At 42.1% G+C, this 21,442-nt stretch overlaps 1 protein-coding gene across 1 annotated transcript in view; it reads right to left on the reverse strand.

Annotated features, from left to right (window-relative positions):
* kcnh3 (potassium voltage-gated channel, subfamily H (eag-related), member 3) overlaps positions 1-21,442 on the reverse strand; it is a gene marked incomplete at both ends in the record, with an annotated part of 246,651 nt that overhangs the window by 30,015 nt on the left and 195,194 nt on the right. Inside the window, 4 exons of the mRNA XM_079253829.1 lie at positions 3,822-4,021; positions 9,339-9,701; positions 17,653-17,854; positions 18,297-18,454. Coding sequence (XP_079109955.1) covers positions 3,822-4,021; positions 9,339-9,701; positions 17,653-17,854; positions 18,297-18,454 — 923 coding nt within the window. The remainder of the gene's footprint in view (positions 1-3,821; positions 4,022-9,338; positions 9,702-17,652; positions 17,855-18,296; positions 18,455-21,442) is intronic.

A 21,442-nucleotide genomic window follows, 5' to 3' on the forward strand; every position in this document is an offset into this window, starting at 1 on the left:
ACTCACAAGGTCAAAACTGCTTACTCACAAGGTCAAAACTACTTATTTACATGTTCAAAACTGCTTACTCACGTGTTCAAAACTGCTTACTCAAATGTTCAAAACTGCTTACTCACATGTACAAAATTGCTTACTCACATGTTCAAAACTGCTTAAATGTTCAGAACTGCTTACTCACAGGTTCAAAACTGCTTACTCACATGTTCAAAACTGCTTAAATGTTCAAAACTGCTTACTCGCAGGTTCAAAACTGCTTACTCACATGTTCAAAACTGCTTACTCACGTGTTCAAAACTACTTGCTTGTGTGTACAAAACTGCTTACTCATGTTTAAAACTGCTTACTTACATGTACAAAACTGCTTACTCACATGTACAAAACTGCTTAAATGTTCAAAACTGCTTACTCGCAGGTTCAAAACTGCTTACTCACATGTTCAAAACTGCTTATTCACATGTTCAAAACTGCTTACTTGCAGGTTGAAAACTGCTTACTCACATGTTCAAAACTGCTTACTCACAAGGTCAAAACTGCTTACTCACAAGGTCAAAACTACTTATTTACATGTTCAAAACTGCTTACTCACGTGTTCAAAACTGCTTACTCACATGTTCAAAACTGCTTAATCACATGTTCAAAACTGCTTACTCACAAGGTCAAAACTGCTTATTCACATGTACAAAATTGCTTACTTACATGTTCAAAACTGCTTACTCACATGTTCAAAACTGCTTACTTACATGTACAAAACTGCTTACTCACATGTACAAAACTGCTTAAATGTTCAAAACTGCTTACTCGCAGGTTCAAAACTGCTTACTTGCAGGTTCAAAACTGCTTACTCACATGTTCAAAACTGCTTAAATGTTCAGAACTGCTTACTCACAGGTTCAAAACTGCTTACTCACATGTTCAAAACTGCTTAAATGTTCAAAACTGCTTACTCGCAGGTTCAAAACTGCTTACTCACATGTTCAAAACTGCTTACTCACGTGTTCAAAACTACTTGCTTGTGTGTACAAAACTGCTTACTCATGTTTAAAACTGCTTACTTACATGTACAAAACTGCTTACTCACATGTACAAAACTGCTTAAATGTTCAAAACTGCTTACTCGCAGGTTCAAAACTGCTTACTCACATGTTCAAAACTGCTTATTCACATGTTCAAAACTGCTTACTTGCAGGTTGAAAACTGCTTACTCACATGTTCAAAACTGCTTACTCACAAGGTCAAAACTGCTTACTCACAAGGTCAAAACTACTTATTTACATGTTCAAAACTGCTTACTCACGTGTTCAAAACTGCTTACTCACATGTTCAAAACTGCTTAATCACATGTTCAAAACTGCTTACTCACATGTACAAAATTGCTTACTTACATGTTCAAAACTGCTTACTCACATGTTCAAAACTGCTTACTTACATGTACAAAACTGCTTACTCACATGTACAAAACTGCTTAAATGTTCAAAACTGCTTACTCGCAGGTTCAAAACTGCTTACTTGCAGGTTCAAAACTGCTTACTCACATGTTCAAAACTGCTTACTCACAAGGTCAAAACTGCTTACTCACAAGGTCAAAACTGCTTACTCACAAGGTCAAAACTACTTATTTACATGTTCAAAACTGCTTACTCACGTGTTCAAAACTGCTTACTCACGTGTTCAAAACTGCTTACTCACATGTACAAAATTGCTTACTCACATGTTCAAAACTGCTTAAATGTTCAGAACTGCTTACTCACAGGTTCAAAACTGCTTACTCACATGTTCAAAACTGCTTAAATGTTCAAAACTGCTTACTCGCAGGTTCAAAACTGCTTACTCACATGTTCAAAACTGCTTACTCACGTGTTCAAAACTACTTGCTTGTGTTTACAAAACTGCTTACTCATGTTTAAAACTGCTTACTTACATGTACAAAACTGCTTACTCACATGTACAAAACTGCTTAAATGTTCAAAACTGCTTACTCGCAGGTTCAAAACTGCTTACTCACATGTTCAAAACTGCTTATTCACATGTTCAAAACTGCTTACTTGCAGGTTGAAAACTGCTTACTCACATGTTCAAAACTGCTTACTCACAAGGTCAAAACTGCTTACTCACAAGGTCAAAACTACTTATTTACATGTTCAAAACTGCTTACTCACGTGTTCAAAACTGCTTACTCACATGTTCAAAACTGCTTAATCACATGTTCAAAACTGCTTACTCACAAGGTCAAAACTGCTTATTCACATGTACAAAATTGCTTACTTACATGTTCAAAACTGCTTACTCACATGTTCAAAACTGCTTACTTACATGTACAAAACTGCTTACTCACATGTACAAAACTGCTTAAATGTTCAAAACTGCTTACTCGCAGGTTCAAAACTGCTTACTTGCAGGTTCAAAACTGCTTACTCACATGTTCAAAACTGCTTACTCACAAGGTCAAAACTGCTTACTCACAAGGTCAAAACTGCTTACTCACAAGGTCAAAACTACTTATTTACATGTTCAAAACTGCTTACTCACGTGTTCAAAACTGCTTACTCACATGTTCAAAACTGCTTAATCACATGTTCAAAACTGCTTACTCACAAGGTCAAAACTGCTTATTCACATGTACAAAATTGCTTTCTCACATGTTCAAAACTGCTTACTCACATGTTCAAAACTGCTTACTCAAATGTTCAAAACTGCTTACTCACATGTTCAAAACTGCTTACTCACAAGGTCAAAACTGCTTACTCACAAGGTCAAAACTACTTACTTACATGTTCAAAACTGCTTACTCACGCGTTCAAAATTGCTTAATTACATGTTCAAAACTGCATAATCACATGTTCAAAACTGCTTACTCACAAGGTCAAAACTGCTTACTTACATGTATAAAATTGCTTACTCACATGTTCAAAAATGCTTACTCACATGTTCAAAACTGCTTTCTCACATGTTCAAAACTGCTTACTCACATGTTCAAAAATGCTTACTCACATGGTCAAAACTGCTTACTCACAAGGTCAAAACTGCTTACTCACAAGGTCAAAACTACTTACTTACATGTTCAAAACTGCTTACTCACGTGTTCAAAACTGCTTAATCACATGTTCAAAACTGCTTAATTACATGTTTAAAACTGCTTACTCACAAGGTCAAAACTGCTTATTCACATGTACAAAATTGCTTACTCACATGTTCAAAACTGCTTACTCACATGTTCAAAACTGCTTACTCAAATGTTCAAAACTGCTTACTCACATGTTCAAAACTGCTTACTCACAAGGTCAAAACTGCTTACTCACAAGGTCAAAACTGCTTACTCACAAGGTCAAAACTACTTACTTACATGTTCAAAACTGTTTACTCACGTGTTCAAAACTGCTTAATCACATGTTCAAAACTGCTTAATCACATGTTCAAAACTGCTTACTCGTAAGTTCAAAACTGCTTACTCACACGGTCAAAACTGCTTACTTACATGTACAAAATTGCTTACTCACATGTTCAAAACTGCTTACTCATATTTGAAAGTGATTACTCACATTCTTAAAACTGCTTACTCACGTATTCAAAACTACTTGCTTGTGTGTACAAAACTGCTAACTCATGTTTAAAACTGCTTACTCACATGTACAAAACTGCTTACTCACATGTACAAAACTGCATACTCACATGTACAAAACTGCTTACTCTCATGTTCAAAACTGCTAACTCACCTGTTCAATTTGTAAAAATATTAATATTATGATTAATATCAACAACAACAACAACAATCTGCCTGCATTATTTTGTCATCATAAGCATGTGTACTGACGCTCTCTCCTCACCTCGCTGACGTCTATCCCGTTGTTGACTGACCAGGTGGTCTGGAAACACTCCAGCATGCGCTGCTCCAAGGCTTTGGGGAGCCGGTGGACCCTGATGAAATCCTTTAGGTCCTTGGTGCGGGTGTGGTACAGCGAGCGGCGCGAGTACATCCTCTGGATGATGGCCGTCACGTTACCGAACACCACTGCGTGCATCAGTGCTGTGGACAGAGGAGAGGGGCGTGGACTTATTTTTAACTTTGATATGTTGGGTTGTTTTTAAAAAGTTGGAATTTGGTTTTATTTGCTCTGCGGGGAAGACGAGGAGAAAACAATTCCAGGTCAGCACAAAGCATCTGTTAGCATCTTTGTCTTTGGAGACTCTCTATTTAAATCCTGAACATCTTAACTAAACACATTTTTCCTCCCTTCAGCTGAACATAGAAGCTGAACCTGGGCTCTGAAAACCAGAAAACTTTAGAGATACATATTTGAAAAAGAAGAAAAATAAAAAATACACAAGCTGATTTACAGTCTGACCTCCTCACTGCATAAATAAACCCACTGATCTGCCCGCTCACGTCTCCGCTGAGACACCATGCAGGGATGAGTGTTTCTGTTAGACCTGATCTGGGTCTAACTCAGGGCTTGTGCAGGGATTGACAGCAGAATGAGAGAGAAGCTGGAACAGATCCACCAGAACATAAAATAATTGGCACCAGTGGATTTTAAAGTGAGAATAGTGTATTAGCATAATGCTACATGCACCTAATGCACAACATCAGCTGCATGTCTAGGCTTTATCCCTGATAAACACATTTAACTTGATTTTCTTCTGTTATGTTTTTATTAGGGGGGGACTTTAACATGTCTATTACGATTAATTACAGAAACATTAATGCATTTTAAAAAATAACATTTAATTGCAGAACCTTTTTATTAGAGCACAATTTCCTGGTCCGCTGATGCACAAACTACTTCGCTACTAACTTTGCCACATTGGCGCTATATCTAGCGTTGTTTCAGACGCTTCAGTGAGTTTAAAGACAAAATGAGCATCAACAGGCCTAGCATCTTTTTCTGGCGGTATCAGGGACTCTTGGTGAGAAACATTAAAATAATGTGTAGTTTTCTCTTCTCTGTTACGGTAAGCAACACCTCCCTCTCCCCCCCATTAAGTTTCTTATTTCTTTTGTACTGTTTCAAAGTTAATAAATTTATCCAGACATTAACAAAGTTTGAGTTTATTGTATTAATCTCTTTTACTCATATTTGATTTAACAATTGCTCAAAATCCATTTCGATGAAAAAAAATGTTGCCTTTGGGGCAAATTTTATTATGTGATTAAAATACGATTAATTGAGATTAATTAACTACAAAGCCTGTAATAAATTACATTTTTTTTAAAAATCGAATTTCATTCTTCTTTTTATTTCACTGGTAAGCAAAATAGTTCTACATGCACGACTAATTCTTCTTCTCCCTCATGATGATGATCCGCAAATTATCAAGCAAGTTGTCCAACTTCTTGCCCTGCAGGTACTCCCAGTGGCTGAGATGGCTTTTAATTAGCATTAATCTGTTTTCATTTAAGAGTGTAAAATCCTGTTTTGACTTCCCTTTGTCCTCTCTGGTCTGCTTCGTCTCCTGTGTGTTAGAATCCTTGGTTGAAGACAAGAACTGAGGACCCAGACGCAGGAAAATGAGCTGGGAGAACTTAACAAAGATTTTATGTTTAGATAAACATAAAGAGAAACACAGAACTAAATGGGCAAAGACACGGGATGGATGGACTCCACTCAAGATGGACGCAACAAACGAACACAAAACACAGACAAGATGAGTTTATTTATGCAGCATAACTCAACAACAGGCTGATTCAAAAAGCTTTACAGAGATAGAAATAACCAGAAAGTAAGAAACATCATTTAAAATGAAAAACAAGAGGAAGGAAAAAGACAACATCAGATAAAAACTAATAAAAACATGAAAAAGTTAAAAAAAAAATCAAGCTTAAAAGACACTTTCCAGTAAAAACTATTCCAATGCAGCTGAGAGGACAGGAGGGTCTTTAACTGGATGTTCCAGGTGATTCTGAGGCTCTCTGGGAGTTTCTTCAAGATGTGGAGCATAGAAGCTGAAAGGAGACTCTACATCTGGTTCTGACAGACTAGATGCAGATGATCTGAGGGGTCTGGTAGGCTCATACTGGATCACGACGTCCCTGAATGGTCCTGTACCATTTAGAGCTTTATGGACCAGCAGCCAGTGTAAAGACCTCAGAACTGGACTGATGTGGTCCAGTTTTTTGGTCTTAGTGAGGACTGGAGACCTGGAAAGACCCTGTAATAGTCATCAAGCCCACTAAAGATGAAAACCATCCCGTTATTTGATTCAATGTTTAACTAAACCCTCCAAAGAGCTGCAGCACCAGTCTGAAGACTGGGTTCTGGAGTGGTTCTGATATTTACTCAGCGGTCCCAGAGGGTCGGGATGGTTGGAAATGTGAGCTCAGACAAGCAGCAGCGGAATCTGGATCAACTGTAACATGATGTTTTACCATTTCTCTTCAGATCGCAAGACCCTCGAACGATCCACTGACCCCCCCCCGGCTGACTAATGACACCCCCTCATGCAGAGCCAAGCGTCCAACAATCAGGAAAACATGGACTGGATATGCATGTATCTCAGTTACACACAGCTCACCACTGAAAGACTTCCGGCTCAGTTTGAAAAGACGAACATAAAACTTAAAATAACATGTTTGAAAAGAAGAAATTCTTGATGTCGTTTAATTCAACAAGAAGCAACAGATCACATGGAATCTTGATTTGAATCCAGTCCCCCATCCAGACCTGCACAATGTTCTTCAGTCCAGTCTCCGTGTCATGTGACCTACCTCGGCCTCTTCTGCCTGTTCCCATCATTCAACTCATTCTTGACAAACTTTAAAATCTAAAAGTCTTCTCCTCACATATAAAGCTCTCCATGACCAGGCTCCACTGTGAATGAAAGCTCTTTTAAGCTGCATTTCCATTACCAAAAGAGTTGTGCAAAACCTAACAATGATAAAGCTCACATTTGGCTAAAACGTTTTTATGGTCTCATGATGTGGATTTTCAGACATGTACGGAAGTTTTGGATTTGCATGTCAAAGGAGGGGATGTAGGGGGTCATTTCAGCAGTGCCTGTTGGACTCTTTTCTTACCTCCAACCTGGACTAGTTGAGGGAGACAGCAGCCCTCCCCCAGAGGTTTTTCCTTCCTGTAAAAGAATTTTCTTTTCCACTGTCGTCCACAAGATTTTATGCAGAAAAGTCAACTTATCATTACATTTATAAGTCTAATTCTGATTTATTGCTGTCTTATCATTCATATAAACAGTGTAGTTTTAGTCTCAGGGTTTTACTCAAGCGGCAACCTCCAGTGGTTAAAAGTGAAGCCTTTGCAGAAATGCCAAAAACTGCAGTTCCCCCTTCATCCACTAGGGGCTGCAAAACAGAGCAAATCCCCGTAGACTCCCATGTTAAAAAGACCAACTTCGCAGCAGAAATAAACATGTTTACAGCAGAAATAAACATGTTTACAATCTGGTACAAAAATCCTTTTAGGATTAAAAGGTCAAGTTTACCCTCAGTGACAACTGTAGAGGGAGTGAATCTTTTAAAAAAATTTTTTTTAATAACTCTTTTGTTTAGAAGTAATTTTATATTGAAATTGCAAATTTAGGGGTGGGTCCTTTTGATTGACAGGTACCCAATACCCTCTTCAAGGAGGAGGAATATATAACAACCGCGGTTTGTAGCCAGTCAAAGCTGGGGTAGGTAATGTTGATAGTAGTCTATACATTCTGTAATCATGAACAATAAGAAATATAGTTAGACCCCTCAGTTTACTGTAAATCTGTAAAAACTCTGACCAATCCAAACGTTCAGACCCAAATGGAGTTGTTCATTTCTTATATTCCGTAAGCTTCTTCTCCCGGCTCCCCTCCTCCCCCTCCAGCAGCGCATACCTGATAACCACACCCTACATATAAACAGCGTGTTAGGATGAAAATGCAAAGTAATGAAGAAGAAACTCGGAAGGCAAACATGGCTAAGAAAATGCAGGAAGGATTTCCCGACCTGGCTCGGTTTATTTGCCTCCTCTCGCTAAACATTCGTTGGTGCGAATAAAGAAAGCCTTGCATCACGCAAGGAGCAGAACCAGAGGGGGAGGAGCCAAGCCAGGGGGAGGAGCCAAGACCAGGGGGAGGAGTCAAGACAGGGCACCACTTTCACTTTCCCAAACATTACCTACCCCAGGTTTAACAGCATGACTTAGCTTTAGCCCACTTACCTCCATTAGCTGGTTAGCTCCTGCTAGCTACAGGTTAGCATGGTTAGCTCTTAGCTACAGGCAGGTTGGATTTTGATAAATGTGAATCTTCCACTCCCACGCTCACAGCCCAGACACGTGACGCTGCCCAGATGGTGATGGTAGGAACTGCCCAATGAGCTTCAATTCAGCTCTTCAGAAACCTACGGTTGACGTTACCGAGGCTCCGACTGTTTGTTATACACAGACTATAGTTCATTCATTCATTCATTTCCCAAACCGCTTATTCCAATTCAGGGTCGTGGGGAAGCTGGAGCCTATCCCAGCTGGCTTTGGGCGACAGGCAGGGTACACCCTGGACAGCTCGCCAGTCCATCGCAGAGCCACACAGCGAGATGAACAACCACGCATGCTCACACTCATTCCTAGGGGCAATTTAGAGTGACCAATTAACCTATCATGCATGTGTTTGGATGGTGGGAGGAAGCCGGAGTACCCGGAGAGAACCCACGCATACACGGGGAGAACATGCAAACTCCACACAGAAAGGCTACTGACCAAACCAGCCAAGGATCGAACCAGTGACCATCTTGCTGTGAGGCCACAGTGCTAACCACTGCGCCACCGTGCAGCCCCAAGCTGTAAAAATAAAGGATGACTAAACATATAAAACAATCCATCACTAGAATATCTATCTGTATTATCTCTGGGACATAGTCAGGACTTAAGTTGGAGCAAAGTATCAGTTTTTAGACAGAAAAATAAGCTTTTATTAATCTTTTATATTATAAAATATCAGACATTTCTAGTTCAAGTCCAAGACACAAAAGCAGACACACGAGCTTGACAAAATCCAGCTATAAATCTATTTTATGCATCAAAACTAATTATGTTTTATGGCTCAAGGCCACATTTTTCTGCAGCTGTAATTTAAACCCCCCTTTTTTTTTTTTTTTTTAAATTTATCCTCATAACAGAGAAACAAAAGCACAGCCAGACATGTAATGAAATCTCTCAATCAGCAAAGTGAGAGTAATGAGAAAGCCAGAGGCTGCTTCTGCATGCAGGTCTGAGCAGCTATTGTTTGTCACCAGAGTGAGGAGGGACGGAACAAAATGTGCACAGCTGCTTGTTCAGGTCTCACTGGCACCACATAATGAGCTCACTTTCTGAGGGGCGGAGCTCTAACATGCGTACAGAGTGGACCTTCGGTCTTACCTCCGATGAGCATGGTGCAGATGGAGAAGATCTTCTCCGAGTCCGTGTTGGCGGACACATTTCCAAAGCCCACGCTGGTCAGGCTGCTCAGAGCGAAGTAGAGCGAGGTGACGTAGCTGCTTCGCATGGAGGGGCCCCCGCCCAGCATCCCGGAACCTCCCGTCCCTGACGCCACTTCGCCCCCTGACACGTTCCCGTAATCGTGGCTGGAGTTCCAGGTCCCCTGCCCCGCGACCTCGGACGCGGTAACGTTCCACTGGCTGCTGTTGGCTGGGAGGCTGCTGACTGTGGCGGGGATCTGCGTCGTCAGGGAGGACAGGAAGTACGGCGTCCCCAGGCGCTTGGCCAGTTCATGGAGCCAACCTGCAAGAGGAGAAGGAGAGGTTAACCGCTTTGCACCGACACGTGTTTTCCTCTTACCGTGACTTTCTCTTCCTCTCATTGGTTAGCAGGACTGGTTTTTGCAGTGCTGTCACCACAGTACTTTACATTCCAGTAAACATTGTTACAGCTGCCCCCAATTTCTCATCAACCCGTTTTCATTCAGCCTGGAAACCATCATCTGGCCTCCCTTTGGCTGCGATTGGATCCTCCACATCACCTGGTCTCATCGGCATCTCTGAGTGGCTGACCTCTGCTCCAATGAGGACACGACACCTCTCCAATCCAGGATAAAAGAGCACCAAGTTCTTCATTCTGGGGCAGCTGTGAGGTGGCGACAGCTTGCCCCCTTTCAGACTGGTTTTTGGTGGTTGGTTTTTGAAAAGCCTTTTAAAGGCCTTGTCTGTAGTATTGTTGGCTTTTGTGTAGCTTTGGATCTTTGCTGTTTGTTTTGATTGTTTAATGACCTGGGTTAAAGGAGCTTGATTGTGTTTGTGGTTAAAATGACTTCTGTTCTAGTATTTGGTTTTTCTGCACCACCTGCCTGTCCAATTGGGCCTGCATGGATTCCTTTTATTTTGCTGTGGGACAATAAAGTTTCCCAATTCTCTTTTCAGTCTGGCACATTTGTTTTGTGTTGCGGCTCTTACCCCTAGACCGCTGGGTCATAACAAACAGTCACTTGGAGTGCATCATACCTCATTAACAGGTATGAAAATGTCTCCCGTTACCATGGTGCTACCCAGGCTCCGTCATAGGGCCCCTCCTCGTCATCATTTAGCCTCCTCTTGGTTCAGTTGCTTTCAATTCAGCTGTCAGAGTGACTCCCATCTGAACACTTTGTATCCAGAGGAGTTCATGGTCCACTAAATGACTGCAAGGGGTCCAGGTCCTGTTGCTGTAGAGCAAGCCCACATCATCATCCCTCCGCCTCCGTGCTTGGCAGCTATGAGGCGTTGTGGTTATGGGTGTGTAACGTACATACTGGTCATACTTAATGAGGAATTTCCTCCTTGGCAGAGCAGGGTTGTGAATGCCCCATGAGTTCCATAAGGTTTGGAACTTCTCTTACCTCCATCAGCTGTTTTTTAAAACTTTTTTTTGAACATTTCGCAGCAACGGGAACGCACCAGTGACAGCTGTTTGCTTCATGCCTTCCCACAATAAGCACTTCCACTTCCAAGATGTCCCAAACCAGAACCACAAGAACATAATGAGAACAAGACCAAAGATCAGGCTTCTGGCAGGGTGTGTAAGATGTGCTGTCATGTTCTTTTTAGACAGAAGAGGCTGTCTTCTGCAACACTTCCACACAAGCCATACTGGTTCAGTCCTTTTCAAACCAGTTTGCCATTAAATTTACTGTTTTCCTGAGTTTTGGATGGTTTGACCTTGAGCTGAACCTGCTGGGACGTCCACACTTTGGAAGACTGACAGCTGTACTTAATGTTTTCCATTCGTAAATAATCTTTTTCTCTGTGAAATGGTGGACTCCTTGTAGATTGGAAATGACCTTTAACCCTTAGAAGACTGAAGAGCAGCAACAGCTGCTTCTTTAAGACTGCACAGGATGACTCTACACAAGCACCCAACCCAACCCTTCCCTGACCATTTATGCCAAAATAACAACTAAAACTCTCTATATCTGGTTCTATATCTGGCTTCACACTAACTGATGATGGTCAGTCTGGTTCAGCGATGCCCAATCCTGGACCTCGAGGGCCGGTGTTCTGCAGGTTTTCTAAGTGTCCCCGCTGCAACACACCTGATTCAAATGAATGTGTACTTAGCAGACATGTGCAGAGCTTGTCTGAGTCTGAGTCAGGTTTGTTCCTGCAGGACACTGGTCCACGAAGACCAGGGTTTGGGATCCCTGGTTTGGTTGATACAGAAGCAATCAGGCCGGGTTCTTAAAGGTCACACAGTGTGATAGGTCATGTGACATAATCTGTCTGAGGTTATTTTTACTTTATTTTAAGACAATTTGAGGACCAGAAGATGTTTCATTATGTCACTCATTCATTTTCCACTGCTGTATATAAATTAGAAATGAAGTCCCCCCCCCCCCCCCCCCCTCCACCTAACCCCAAACTTGGAGCATGTTGCAGCCTTCAGTCTGGCTAATTTCATTACTAAAGAGCTCTAATCTGGATTAGGGGGCCAGATAAATTTCACATATGTTGTGATCTGAGTCACAGAGTCCAGTGTGAGACCACAAACCAGCAGACGGAGGAAGGAAGTGACTGATGTGGTGAAACTTGAAAAGAATCAAATATGAATTATTTGGAGCATTATGAATGTATCTTTCCACTGGTTTCACATCCTCAGACGACAAGCTTTTCAACGTGTGAGTTGGCTTTCAGGCCTGCCAGCATAAATCAGAAGTGACAATGGAGCTGTGAGCAGACTCAACCAACAGCATTAGAGGTTTAACAGCTGAGCAGTTTCCTAATTACTTTGTCATTAGCACAACTTAACCTCTGCCAACCTGAGGAAATATGGACCCGACTACGTCCTCATTTTACATTCACATCTGGGACTGTGGTTGGAAAAAAAAAACAAACAAAAACTGGCTTTTGTCAAGTCAGCAGAGGAAGAAACGTTCTGCTGATGTTTTCACAGGAAATCTGAAGATACAGTGGATGAGATAATTCTTCTGTTATCCTTACATTATCCTACAATAAACCAAGTATTCATTCATTCATCCATCCATCCATCAATCTGTCTGTCTATCCATTCATCCATCCATCCATCCATCTCTAAGTTCGTCCGTCCGTCCATCCATCCATCCATTCATCCATCCATCTCTAAGTTCGTCCATTCATCCATCCATCCATCCATCTCTAAGTTCGTCCGTCCATCCATCCATCCATCCATCCATCCATTCATCCATCCATCTCTAAGTTCGTCCGTCCATCCATCCATCCATCCATCCATCCATCTCTAAGTTCGTCCGTCCATCCATCCATCCATCCATCCATTCATCCATCCATCTCTAAGTTCGTCCGTCCATCCATCCATCCATCCATCCATTCATCCATCCATCTCTAAGTTCGTCCGTCCATCCATCCATCCATCCATTCATCCATCCATCCATCCATCCCTTTCCTCATTTTTGCTTTCAAAATCCTGAAGAAGTGAAAGTCTCCTCCAGACTGTATTAGAACCATAACTTCCCCAGTAGAAGTAGGTTCTGACCCAGTTTGCTCCTCCAGTCCGAAGCCTCTGGCCCACGTCTGCTCGGTGGAACAAAGGAAGCTTCCTCCTGATCAGGGGCCTCATTTCAAATTAAATGTCTGTCAAACTGTATGAAAGCATAAAACAACATCTAAATGGTCACAAACGGTTCTTTATTTTCTCATCGTGTTGTTTACAACCACAGTCCCACGCAGGTTTTTGGTTCTCCGCCTACCCCCCATTAAATCCTCTGGCTGTGTTTCCTGTTTATGGTACCTTTGCGACCTCATCTACCAAAACATTTGCCTCTTCCTGTCTAAACAGTCGCTTGTTTTGACGTTACGTGAGGGGAAATGTCAGAGAGCCATCAGATCAACACAACTGCATCTAACAGAAGATGTTTAAGCAGCGTTTCTAATGCTCTGCTGCTGAACAATAATCGTGCCCGTGGCCATGGTGCTGACTGCTTCCCTCAGAGCTGACTGAACCCGGAACTGTCCGCGGTCCTGAACATTCCCTCACCCCCCCTCCCATCTCCTCCTGTCAGGGCGGGGGACTGTTCATCTCCAGGTTGAATGGTCCTACACAGTATCTCAGCTGTTCCTAGGACTGATCTCTTCTGGATGGGGATGTCTGATATTATGTGTGTGTGTGTGTGTGTGTGTGTGTGTATGTGTGTGTACACATTCTCCCAGTAAGTAGCTGCTCCTGCTGTACTGGTTTCCACCAAACATACCTGTAAGTAACTGGTGTTTCTCTTTTTCTGTCTAAGCAGACATCTTCAGTACTTTGGTATTTTCAGACTACTCCTTCCTGTCCTCTCCACCTCAAACTGGTGGAGGAAGATCCCTGCCTTCCTGGTTCTGGTTCTAATGGAGGTTTTCCTTCCTGGTTCTGGTTCTAATGGAGGGTTTTCCTTCCTGGTTCTGGTTCTAATGGAGGTTTTTCTTCCTCGTTCTGGTTCTAATGGAGGTTTTGTTTCTGGTTCTGGTTCTAATGGAATTTTTCCTTACTGTTAAAAGGTAATTTTATCCCCTCCACTCTCTCCTGATGCAGCTCAGAATGGAGCCCATTAAATTTTGTGATTTTATATGAACACAGTTATTATAAACTGGACTAACGTGAAACATAGAATGGATTTATTGTAATTACATAAAACTGAACTACAATGAGCTGAACTGTATGGGACTGTGCCTGTAGATAACTTTGTGCTGGACTGCTGCGGTACAAATAAAGCATGTTGCATCACCATCCTGCCCTCCATCTCAGTGGAAATGGCTTGTTTTGCCGTGACTGCAGCTCATCGTGGAGCTGGAAGACTGCTCCAGCTTCACTGTCTGTAAATTATTAACGTCTCTGCAACGCTCACATGACTGACAGCCAGAATAGTCCAACGTACAGTATTTTCATGCAGGTATAAGACCTCCATTGTGAATCCCAGCATGTGTCACACAAAGGTCAGACTGCAGACTGGGGTTTGTTGTTCCCCGGATTACCTCTACCTTCCTGAACAGTCAATAGGCTGATATGAGCTGATCGCAGTGCTACTGTCTGTCATTGTCCTGCTTCCTGAAAAGATAATGACAGCTGGGCTGATGCAAATTAACGAGATGAGAGATGGCGATAGCAGAAAATCAATAATAATGAGTACTACAGTGAAAACAGAGGAGGAAGAGAGATGTTTTGTTACAACCACAAGTCCTGCCATCAACAGTCCAGAAAACTCGCCCATTTGCAGTACTTCATGAGTTCTCGAGTCTGTTTGCTCTGAATAAAAAGAAACAAAAAAAAACAAAAACTCGAGCGTTGCCTCAGGTCATAGTCAAAAGGATTAAAGTTTGCTCCCTCGCCCTTGGAAACTGCCTGTCTGTGTGTCTGTACAAGTTTATCAGACTGAAGGTTTGGTGATTCTCCACTGAGAGACACTTCTAGAAGATCAGCAAAGCGTTTCAGCTTTGATGTGTGTTCTTAGACGCGGTGAGGTCAACAAATCTGCTAAATATAAATGATGTTTAAATTTTTTACTGTCATCACAACAAAGAGGGTCTGTGGCAGTAGCTACTCTGCTCTGCATTGACAAAGTAGATCTTTCCTCACGGTCGCTGTTTGATGCTCAATCAGACACAAAGTGACAGTAAAAGAAGGAAAAAAAAACTTGCACAGGACACTAAACCCCCCCACTCAGAGGAAATGCTTCTGAAGGGAGGATTTTTCCACCATAGACAGATCAGATTAGATCTGATTAGAGGCCAGTTTACTGTAAAATGATGGAAATGTTTGAGCTGTGGTTTAGGCGGCCTCTGTATCACTCTGCAGAATCTGACTCAATATTCACATCGTGGTGAAGAAAAGAAGTGCTGATGGAGACGAAGAAAAAGGAAACCAGGGAATTACTCTGAGACAGGTCAGATAAAAGGTTATCTAAAGTTAATCCCCCTCCATCGCCTGCAGGAGGTCAGACAGAAAGCCGCAGGACAGAAGCTTGGTTGTCGCCTGTGCTGCTGGACGAGCGACTGGCGTCAGCTGACCTGCCTTATCCGACACTGCTGCGCCACAACAACAAATGTACTGCAGCTTTTCACCTGACAAAGCTCAGAAAGCAAAAGCAGTTTTCAACGAGTCTTCCCACCTTCGTCCACCTCTGCTGCTTGGCAGCATCATGTATGATTACTGGGCTCCAACGCTGAATTCTTTTCCATATGACCGCTTCAGGTCTGTAACTTCTGTCGGCTTTCCCACGCTGTCAAGCCTGATTTATTTATGATGTCACCACTCTGAGCCAATACTCTTCTTCCTTCCTTCTCCAACCTGCCAATCAGACTTGTTCAGATCTCAGTTTTGCTGTAATCGGTCTGCTTCTTCCAAGCTCACCACCCGTGTCTAGATGCTAGCGTTTATGTGCTACATTATGTTTTTCTTTTTGTTAGCAGGTTTTACTCAAAATGTTCTGGAAAGATGTGTGTCAAAACTTTATTATTTTCAATCAGAAATGTTTCTTACTTTATCTGGCCTGGCCTGATGTGTGCAGCGGTGGAAATTAGACATTAGCTGCAGACATACAGACATGTTTTCCAGCAGACTGTTAAAAGTTTCCTACACGTTTTCTTTCCAGTGCTATACCTAAACACGGTTTGTAATAATAATAATAAAAACAACAGACTCGTCTCGTCTCGTCTTCATGCTGCTTATCCGGGGTCGGGTCGCGGGGGCAGCAGCCTAAGCAGGGAAGCCCAGACTTCCCTCTCCCCAGCCACATTTGCCAACTCTGCGGGGGGATCCCGAGGCGTTCCCAGGCCAGCCGAGAGATGTAATCCCTCCAGCGTGTCCTGGGTCTTCCCCGGGGTCTCCTCCCAGATGGACGCTCCTGGAACACCTCACCAGGGAGGTGTCCAGGAGGCATCCTGACCAGATGCCCGAGCCACCCCAACTGGTTCCTCTGGATGCGGAGGAGCAGCGGCTCTACTCTGATCTCCTCCCGGATGACCGAGCTCCTCACCCTATCTCTAAGGGAGAGCCCGGCCACCCTGCGGAGGAAACTCATTTCAGCCGCCTGTATACGAGATCTCCTTCTTTCGGTCACGACCCACAGCTCATGACCATAGGTGAGGGTAGGAACGTAGATCGACTGGTAAATGGAGAGCTTGGCCTTCTGGCTCAGCTCCTTCTTCACCACGACAGACCGGCTCAGAGCCCGCATTACTGCAGACGCTGCACCGATCCGTCTGTCGATCTCACGCTCCATCCTTCCCTCACTCGTGAACAAGACCCCGAGATATTTAAACTCCTCCACTTGAGGCAGGACCTGACTCCCGACCCGGAGAGGGCAATCCACCCTATTCCGGCTGAGGACCATGGTCTCAGATTTGGAGGTGCTGATTCTCATCCCAGCCGCTTCACACTCGGCCGCGAATCGCTCATGTGAGAGCTGGAGATCACGACCAGAAGAAGCCAACAGGACCACGTCATCCGCAAAAAGCAGAGACTCAATCCTGAGGCCACCAAGTCGGATCCCCTCAACACCTAGAAATTCTGTCCATATAAGTTATGAACAGAATCGGTGATAAAGGGCAGCCTTGGTGGAGTCCAACCCTCACCAGAAACAAATCCGACTTACTACCGGCAATGTGGACCAAGCTGTCATACAGGGACCGACAACAGACATTAAATACAAACTGAACAAATGTTCTTCAAGCTCAGATATGTCATGATTTCAGATTATGTGCACACAACTCAGCTTGCATGTACATGTAGAGTGTTTCACATCCTCAGACTCCTCACAGTTCTACTAATACATGCTGCATTTAAGTGCGGGTGAAAAGCTGGGAATTTTTGGAGGTAGGAAGAATGCCGTTGACTGTCTGTGAAAGTGTGAGGAGAAGTGAGGACAAACCTCCACATGCACACACAACCTGCTCCATGCACGTTGCTTATTATTTGTGTGTAATTCTAATGCATGTTTCCAAGTAAAAATTGCTTCATTGTTTCTCCATGTTTTGACATCTTGTAGGACACATTTACAAATGTCATGAAATAAACTTAATCTCCGACACTTAAGATAGAAAATACATATTTCTAAACATGTATTCTTCCAAATTTTTGTACTTCATGAAGAGCTGAAAGTAGAATTTCCTTCTCTGGTAAGAGTTTACGTTATTCCTTCCCCCCCTATAACAGCAACACAGATTGTAATGTACGAAGAGCAGCATTCTACTGGTGCTGCTGTAGAAAGCCATGAATGAAAAATGTGCTGACTAACCGATATCCCAGGATCCGGGGCTTTCGATCTCCCTGCGACCAATGAAGTACCAGACGCAGGCCATCCAGTGGGCCAGCAGGGCAAACATGGACATGAGCAGAGTGAGGACCACAGCGCTGTACTGCGAGTAGCGCTCCAGCTTCTGCAGCAGCCGCAGTAACCGAAGCAGCCGAACAGTCTTCAGCAGGTGGACCCCGAAGTACTGAACAGAAACATGCAGATCACATCAGTTCATCCCTTCTGAGGCATACTTTAACTGTAAAAAAGACTGTTCTGTTCACACAGTCCTGATCCAGTCCTCATTTCCTTATATTTTATCTCCAAGCAACCAGATTTTGTTGCAATCTCTTGAAGTGGTCTTGAGGAACAGCCCTGAAAATGACCACCTAAGCACCATTCAAGCATTAAAAAATACCCCAAACTCAAGGGCTGAACCAGCGTTGTGTTGACACATAGCAGACAACCTGGTAAAGAACCCATTTTAAATTTAATCCTCAGCTAAGCACAACTAAGCATGGTGTGTGGTGTCCATTAAACATCTTAGGAAACTTGGCAAGCGGAGGACAAAAGAAGAAGCATCAGGACAAAAATAACCCCTATCTACACCAGATGGACAAACTGCTGACACACAGCAGGACACTCACCACACTGACGTTGAACGCATACAGCAGGTCAAATGGCAGAGCGGCAATGAGGTCCACAAAGAGCCAAGTGGTGACGTAGTGAACGCAGATGGAGCGGGCATCATACACCACCTGACCTGATGTGCTCACGAACGTCGTTCGAAAGTTCAGCACAATGTCTGCAGAGGACAAAAACAACAGTATGAACAGCAACATCAAAACACTGTTACTTTAGTTACAGGGAAGAACTGTTATTTACTCTTCAGCATTTTTGAGAAGATAATATTGGAGAGCTGTCTTGTTTAAGCATTTTAGTGATTATTTAAAAAGAACAGATTTAATTTTTTTATGATGTCAAAGCATTTTTAGTGACTTTCTTCTGCTGATTTTTGCAGCTGCTGAATGTATCAAGATTTCCTGTTGATTTAGCAGGTTGTCAGTTTGAGCGTAATGGTCGCCAACCTCCGCATTCGTATGGTCAGCAACTAAACCAATGGGTCACTTGTTTAAACATGCTAATCATTAGCTTCTCCATTCATAATACCAGCATTTTATTGCTAACAGTAAAAAAAGGAGGGCTATCTTTTCCAACTTTTCACTAGTTTAAATATGCTAATCATTAGCTTCTCCATTCATAATACCAGCATTTTATTGCTAACAGACAAAGGGAGCACTATCTTTTCCAACTTGTCCCTTGTTTAAACATGCTAATCATTAGCTACTCCATTGCTAATGCCAGCATTTACATGCTAACAGACAAAAGAACGGCTTTCTAATATAACTTGTCAGTATTTCATTGCTAACAGACAACAGGGCTTCTCTCTAATACAATTTATCACTAGTTTAAATATGCTAATCATTAGTTGTTCCATTGCTAATGCCAGCATTTCGTTGCTAATAGACAAATGAAGATATTTCTAATACAACTTGTCCCCAGTTTAAACACGCTAATCATTAGCTTCTCCATTGCTAAAGCCAGCATTTAATTGCTAACAGATAAGAGAAAAGATTTCTAATCCAACTTGTCACCAGTTTAAACACGCTAATCATTAGCTTCTCCATTGCTAAAGCCAGCATTCAATTGCCAACAGATGAGAGAAAAGATTTCCAATTCAACTTATCACTAGTTTAAACATGCTAATCATTAGCTTCTCCAGTGCTAAAGCCAGCATTTAATTGCTAAGAAACAACAGGGCTGCTCTCTAATCCAATTTAACACTAGTTTTAACATGCTAATCGTTAGCTGCTGCATTGTTAATGACAGCATTTCATCGCTAACAGATAAGAGATGAGATCTCTAATCCAACTTGTCATTAGTTTAAATATGCTAATCATTAGTTGCTCCATTGCTAATGCCAGCCTTTCATTGCAAACAGACAAAAGAAGAGATTTCTAATCTAATTTATCACTAGTTTAAACATACTAATCATTAGTTGCTCCATTGCTAATGCCAGCATTTCATTGCAAACAGACAAAAGAAGAGCTTTCTAATCCAACTTGTCACTAGTTTAAACACACTAAATCTTAACCTCTACAATGCTAATGACAACTTCTCTTATGCAAACAAATTTTTGAGACAGTGTAATTCACCAAACAGCTGTTTAGACTCACAAATCACATTCAGCTGTAATGAACAATCACCTTGTTATTTTTCATCACCAGTTCCTGACCAGTGCAGCTTGTCATTGGTCAGAACTGGCTTCAGTGAGTTATGGCTTCCTGCTACATGCATGCAACCACTGTCAAGTTCTCAGTAGTCCCTTTAGACTCCTTTACTGCTTCATAAAAATCCACAAATGAAAAGTGAAGATAGTTGCACTGAAGACAAACAAGGACAGAATAAGGAAAGACATTCTATTAGATGCCCGTGTATTTCAGCTTCATTCAGCTTCATTCAGCTGCTGCAACAGGTGTTGTTTTGTTAATTTATTCTATTTCATCAAACCTTTGATAAAGATAATAAAGAGCTGGTTTCCATAATGCAATTTCCCCAGTCTAGATGAGGAAATAAAACTGGCAGTCTGCTTTTCATGCTCTAGTTTATTCTGTAAGCTGAATAATTAGAGGTTATTAAAAAAACAAAAAAACAAAAAAAGTTATTGTTTTTAAACTTACGTGTAATCTTATGACACTGTGTCAAGTGGATTTCTAGATATTAAGAAACAAATTAAAATGCCAGCGAGCGGAGGTCACTGTGGGATAAACACTGCACGGGGTTTTGTTTTTCAGCAGCCGATTTCAGGATGTGTGTAAAGGGCTTACAGACAGCAGCAGCTTGAAAGATGGTGCATGCACAGAGTTTGGCGACAGCGAGGTTTAGTTGCATCTTTAATCTCACATGATTAATGCCTGCTATTCATCTCTCACCAGTTAACCTCATACACGCAGAGCTCTGAAATTCTCTAACTTTTAAAATGTGTCCTCCTACACCCATCTTACGATGACGTCTTTGTCGAGAAGAGGAAAGTTTTGTGATAAACACTTTATAACATCAGCGTGATCAGAAACCGCAGGTAGCAGGTCAGTCTGCTGCCTACACGGCCGTACTGCACCATGTTTCTGGACGTATTGGTGTTCAGAATGAAGCGAATGACTGATGTGAATCCTGGTGGTTACACTCACTGCTGTCAGCTGAATGAACACATCAATAACCAGGTTCAGCCTGTTAGTCCGAGCAAATAGGAAAACAACTGACAGGAATCCGATGTTTAACTCGTGGTGGCTTGTATAATTTAATTTTTAAACTCTATTGATGGAGAGCTTGTATTCACTCTCTTTTCATTAAGGCAAATTGTCCGTTGAAGAGCACTCATGCAAGCCTTCTTCCTGTAGTTAGAAGGGAAAGGCTGACAATAAAGAGGGCTTTTGTTTCATAGGAAATGACTTTGAAATTAGACATAATGATGTATTGTAAATGGCTCATATCCCTTTACTGCAATATGCATCATTAAAAACCTCAACAGAACTTTTATCATGATTCGCACCCCTCTCGGAAGGGAGATGTTTAACGTGCCATCAACAGGCGGTTTATACAACGATGAACAAAGATCTTTGAAAGGGTAAAAAGATCAGTAAAGCATTGAGATACTTGCTGCTTCATGTATTTGCTTTATGTTTGCTGCTTTGTTACGCAGCAGAAGAAAATCTGAATACTTAGATATTTGCTC

The sequence above is a fragment of the Telmatherina bonti genome (genome assembly GCF_933228915.1).
Source record: "Telmatherina bonti genome assembly, chromosome: 15".
Lineage (NCBI taxonomy): Eukaryota > Metazoa > Chordata > Actinopteri > Atheriniformes > Telmatherinidae > Telmatherina > Telmatherina bonti.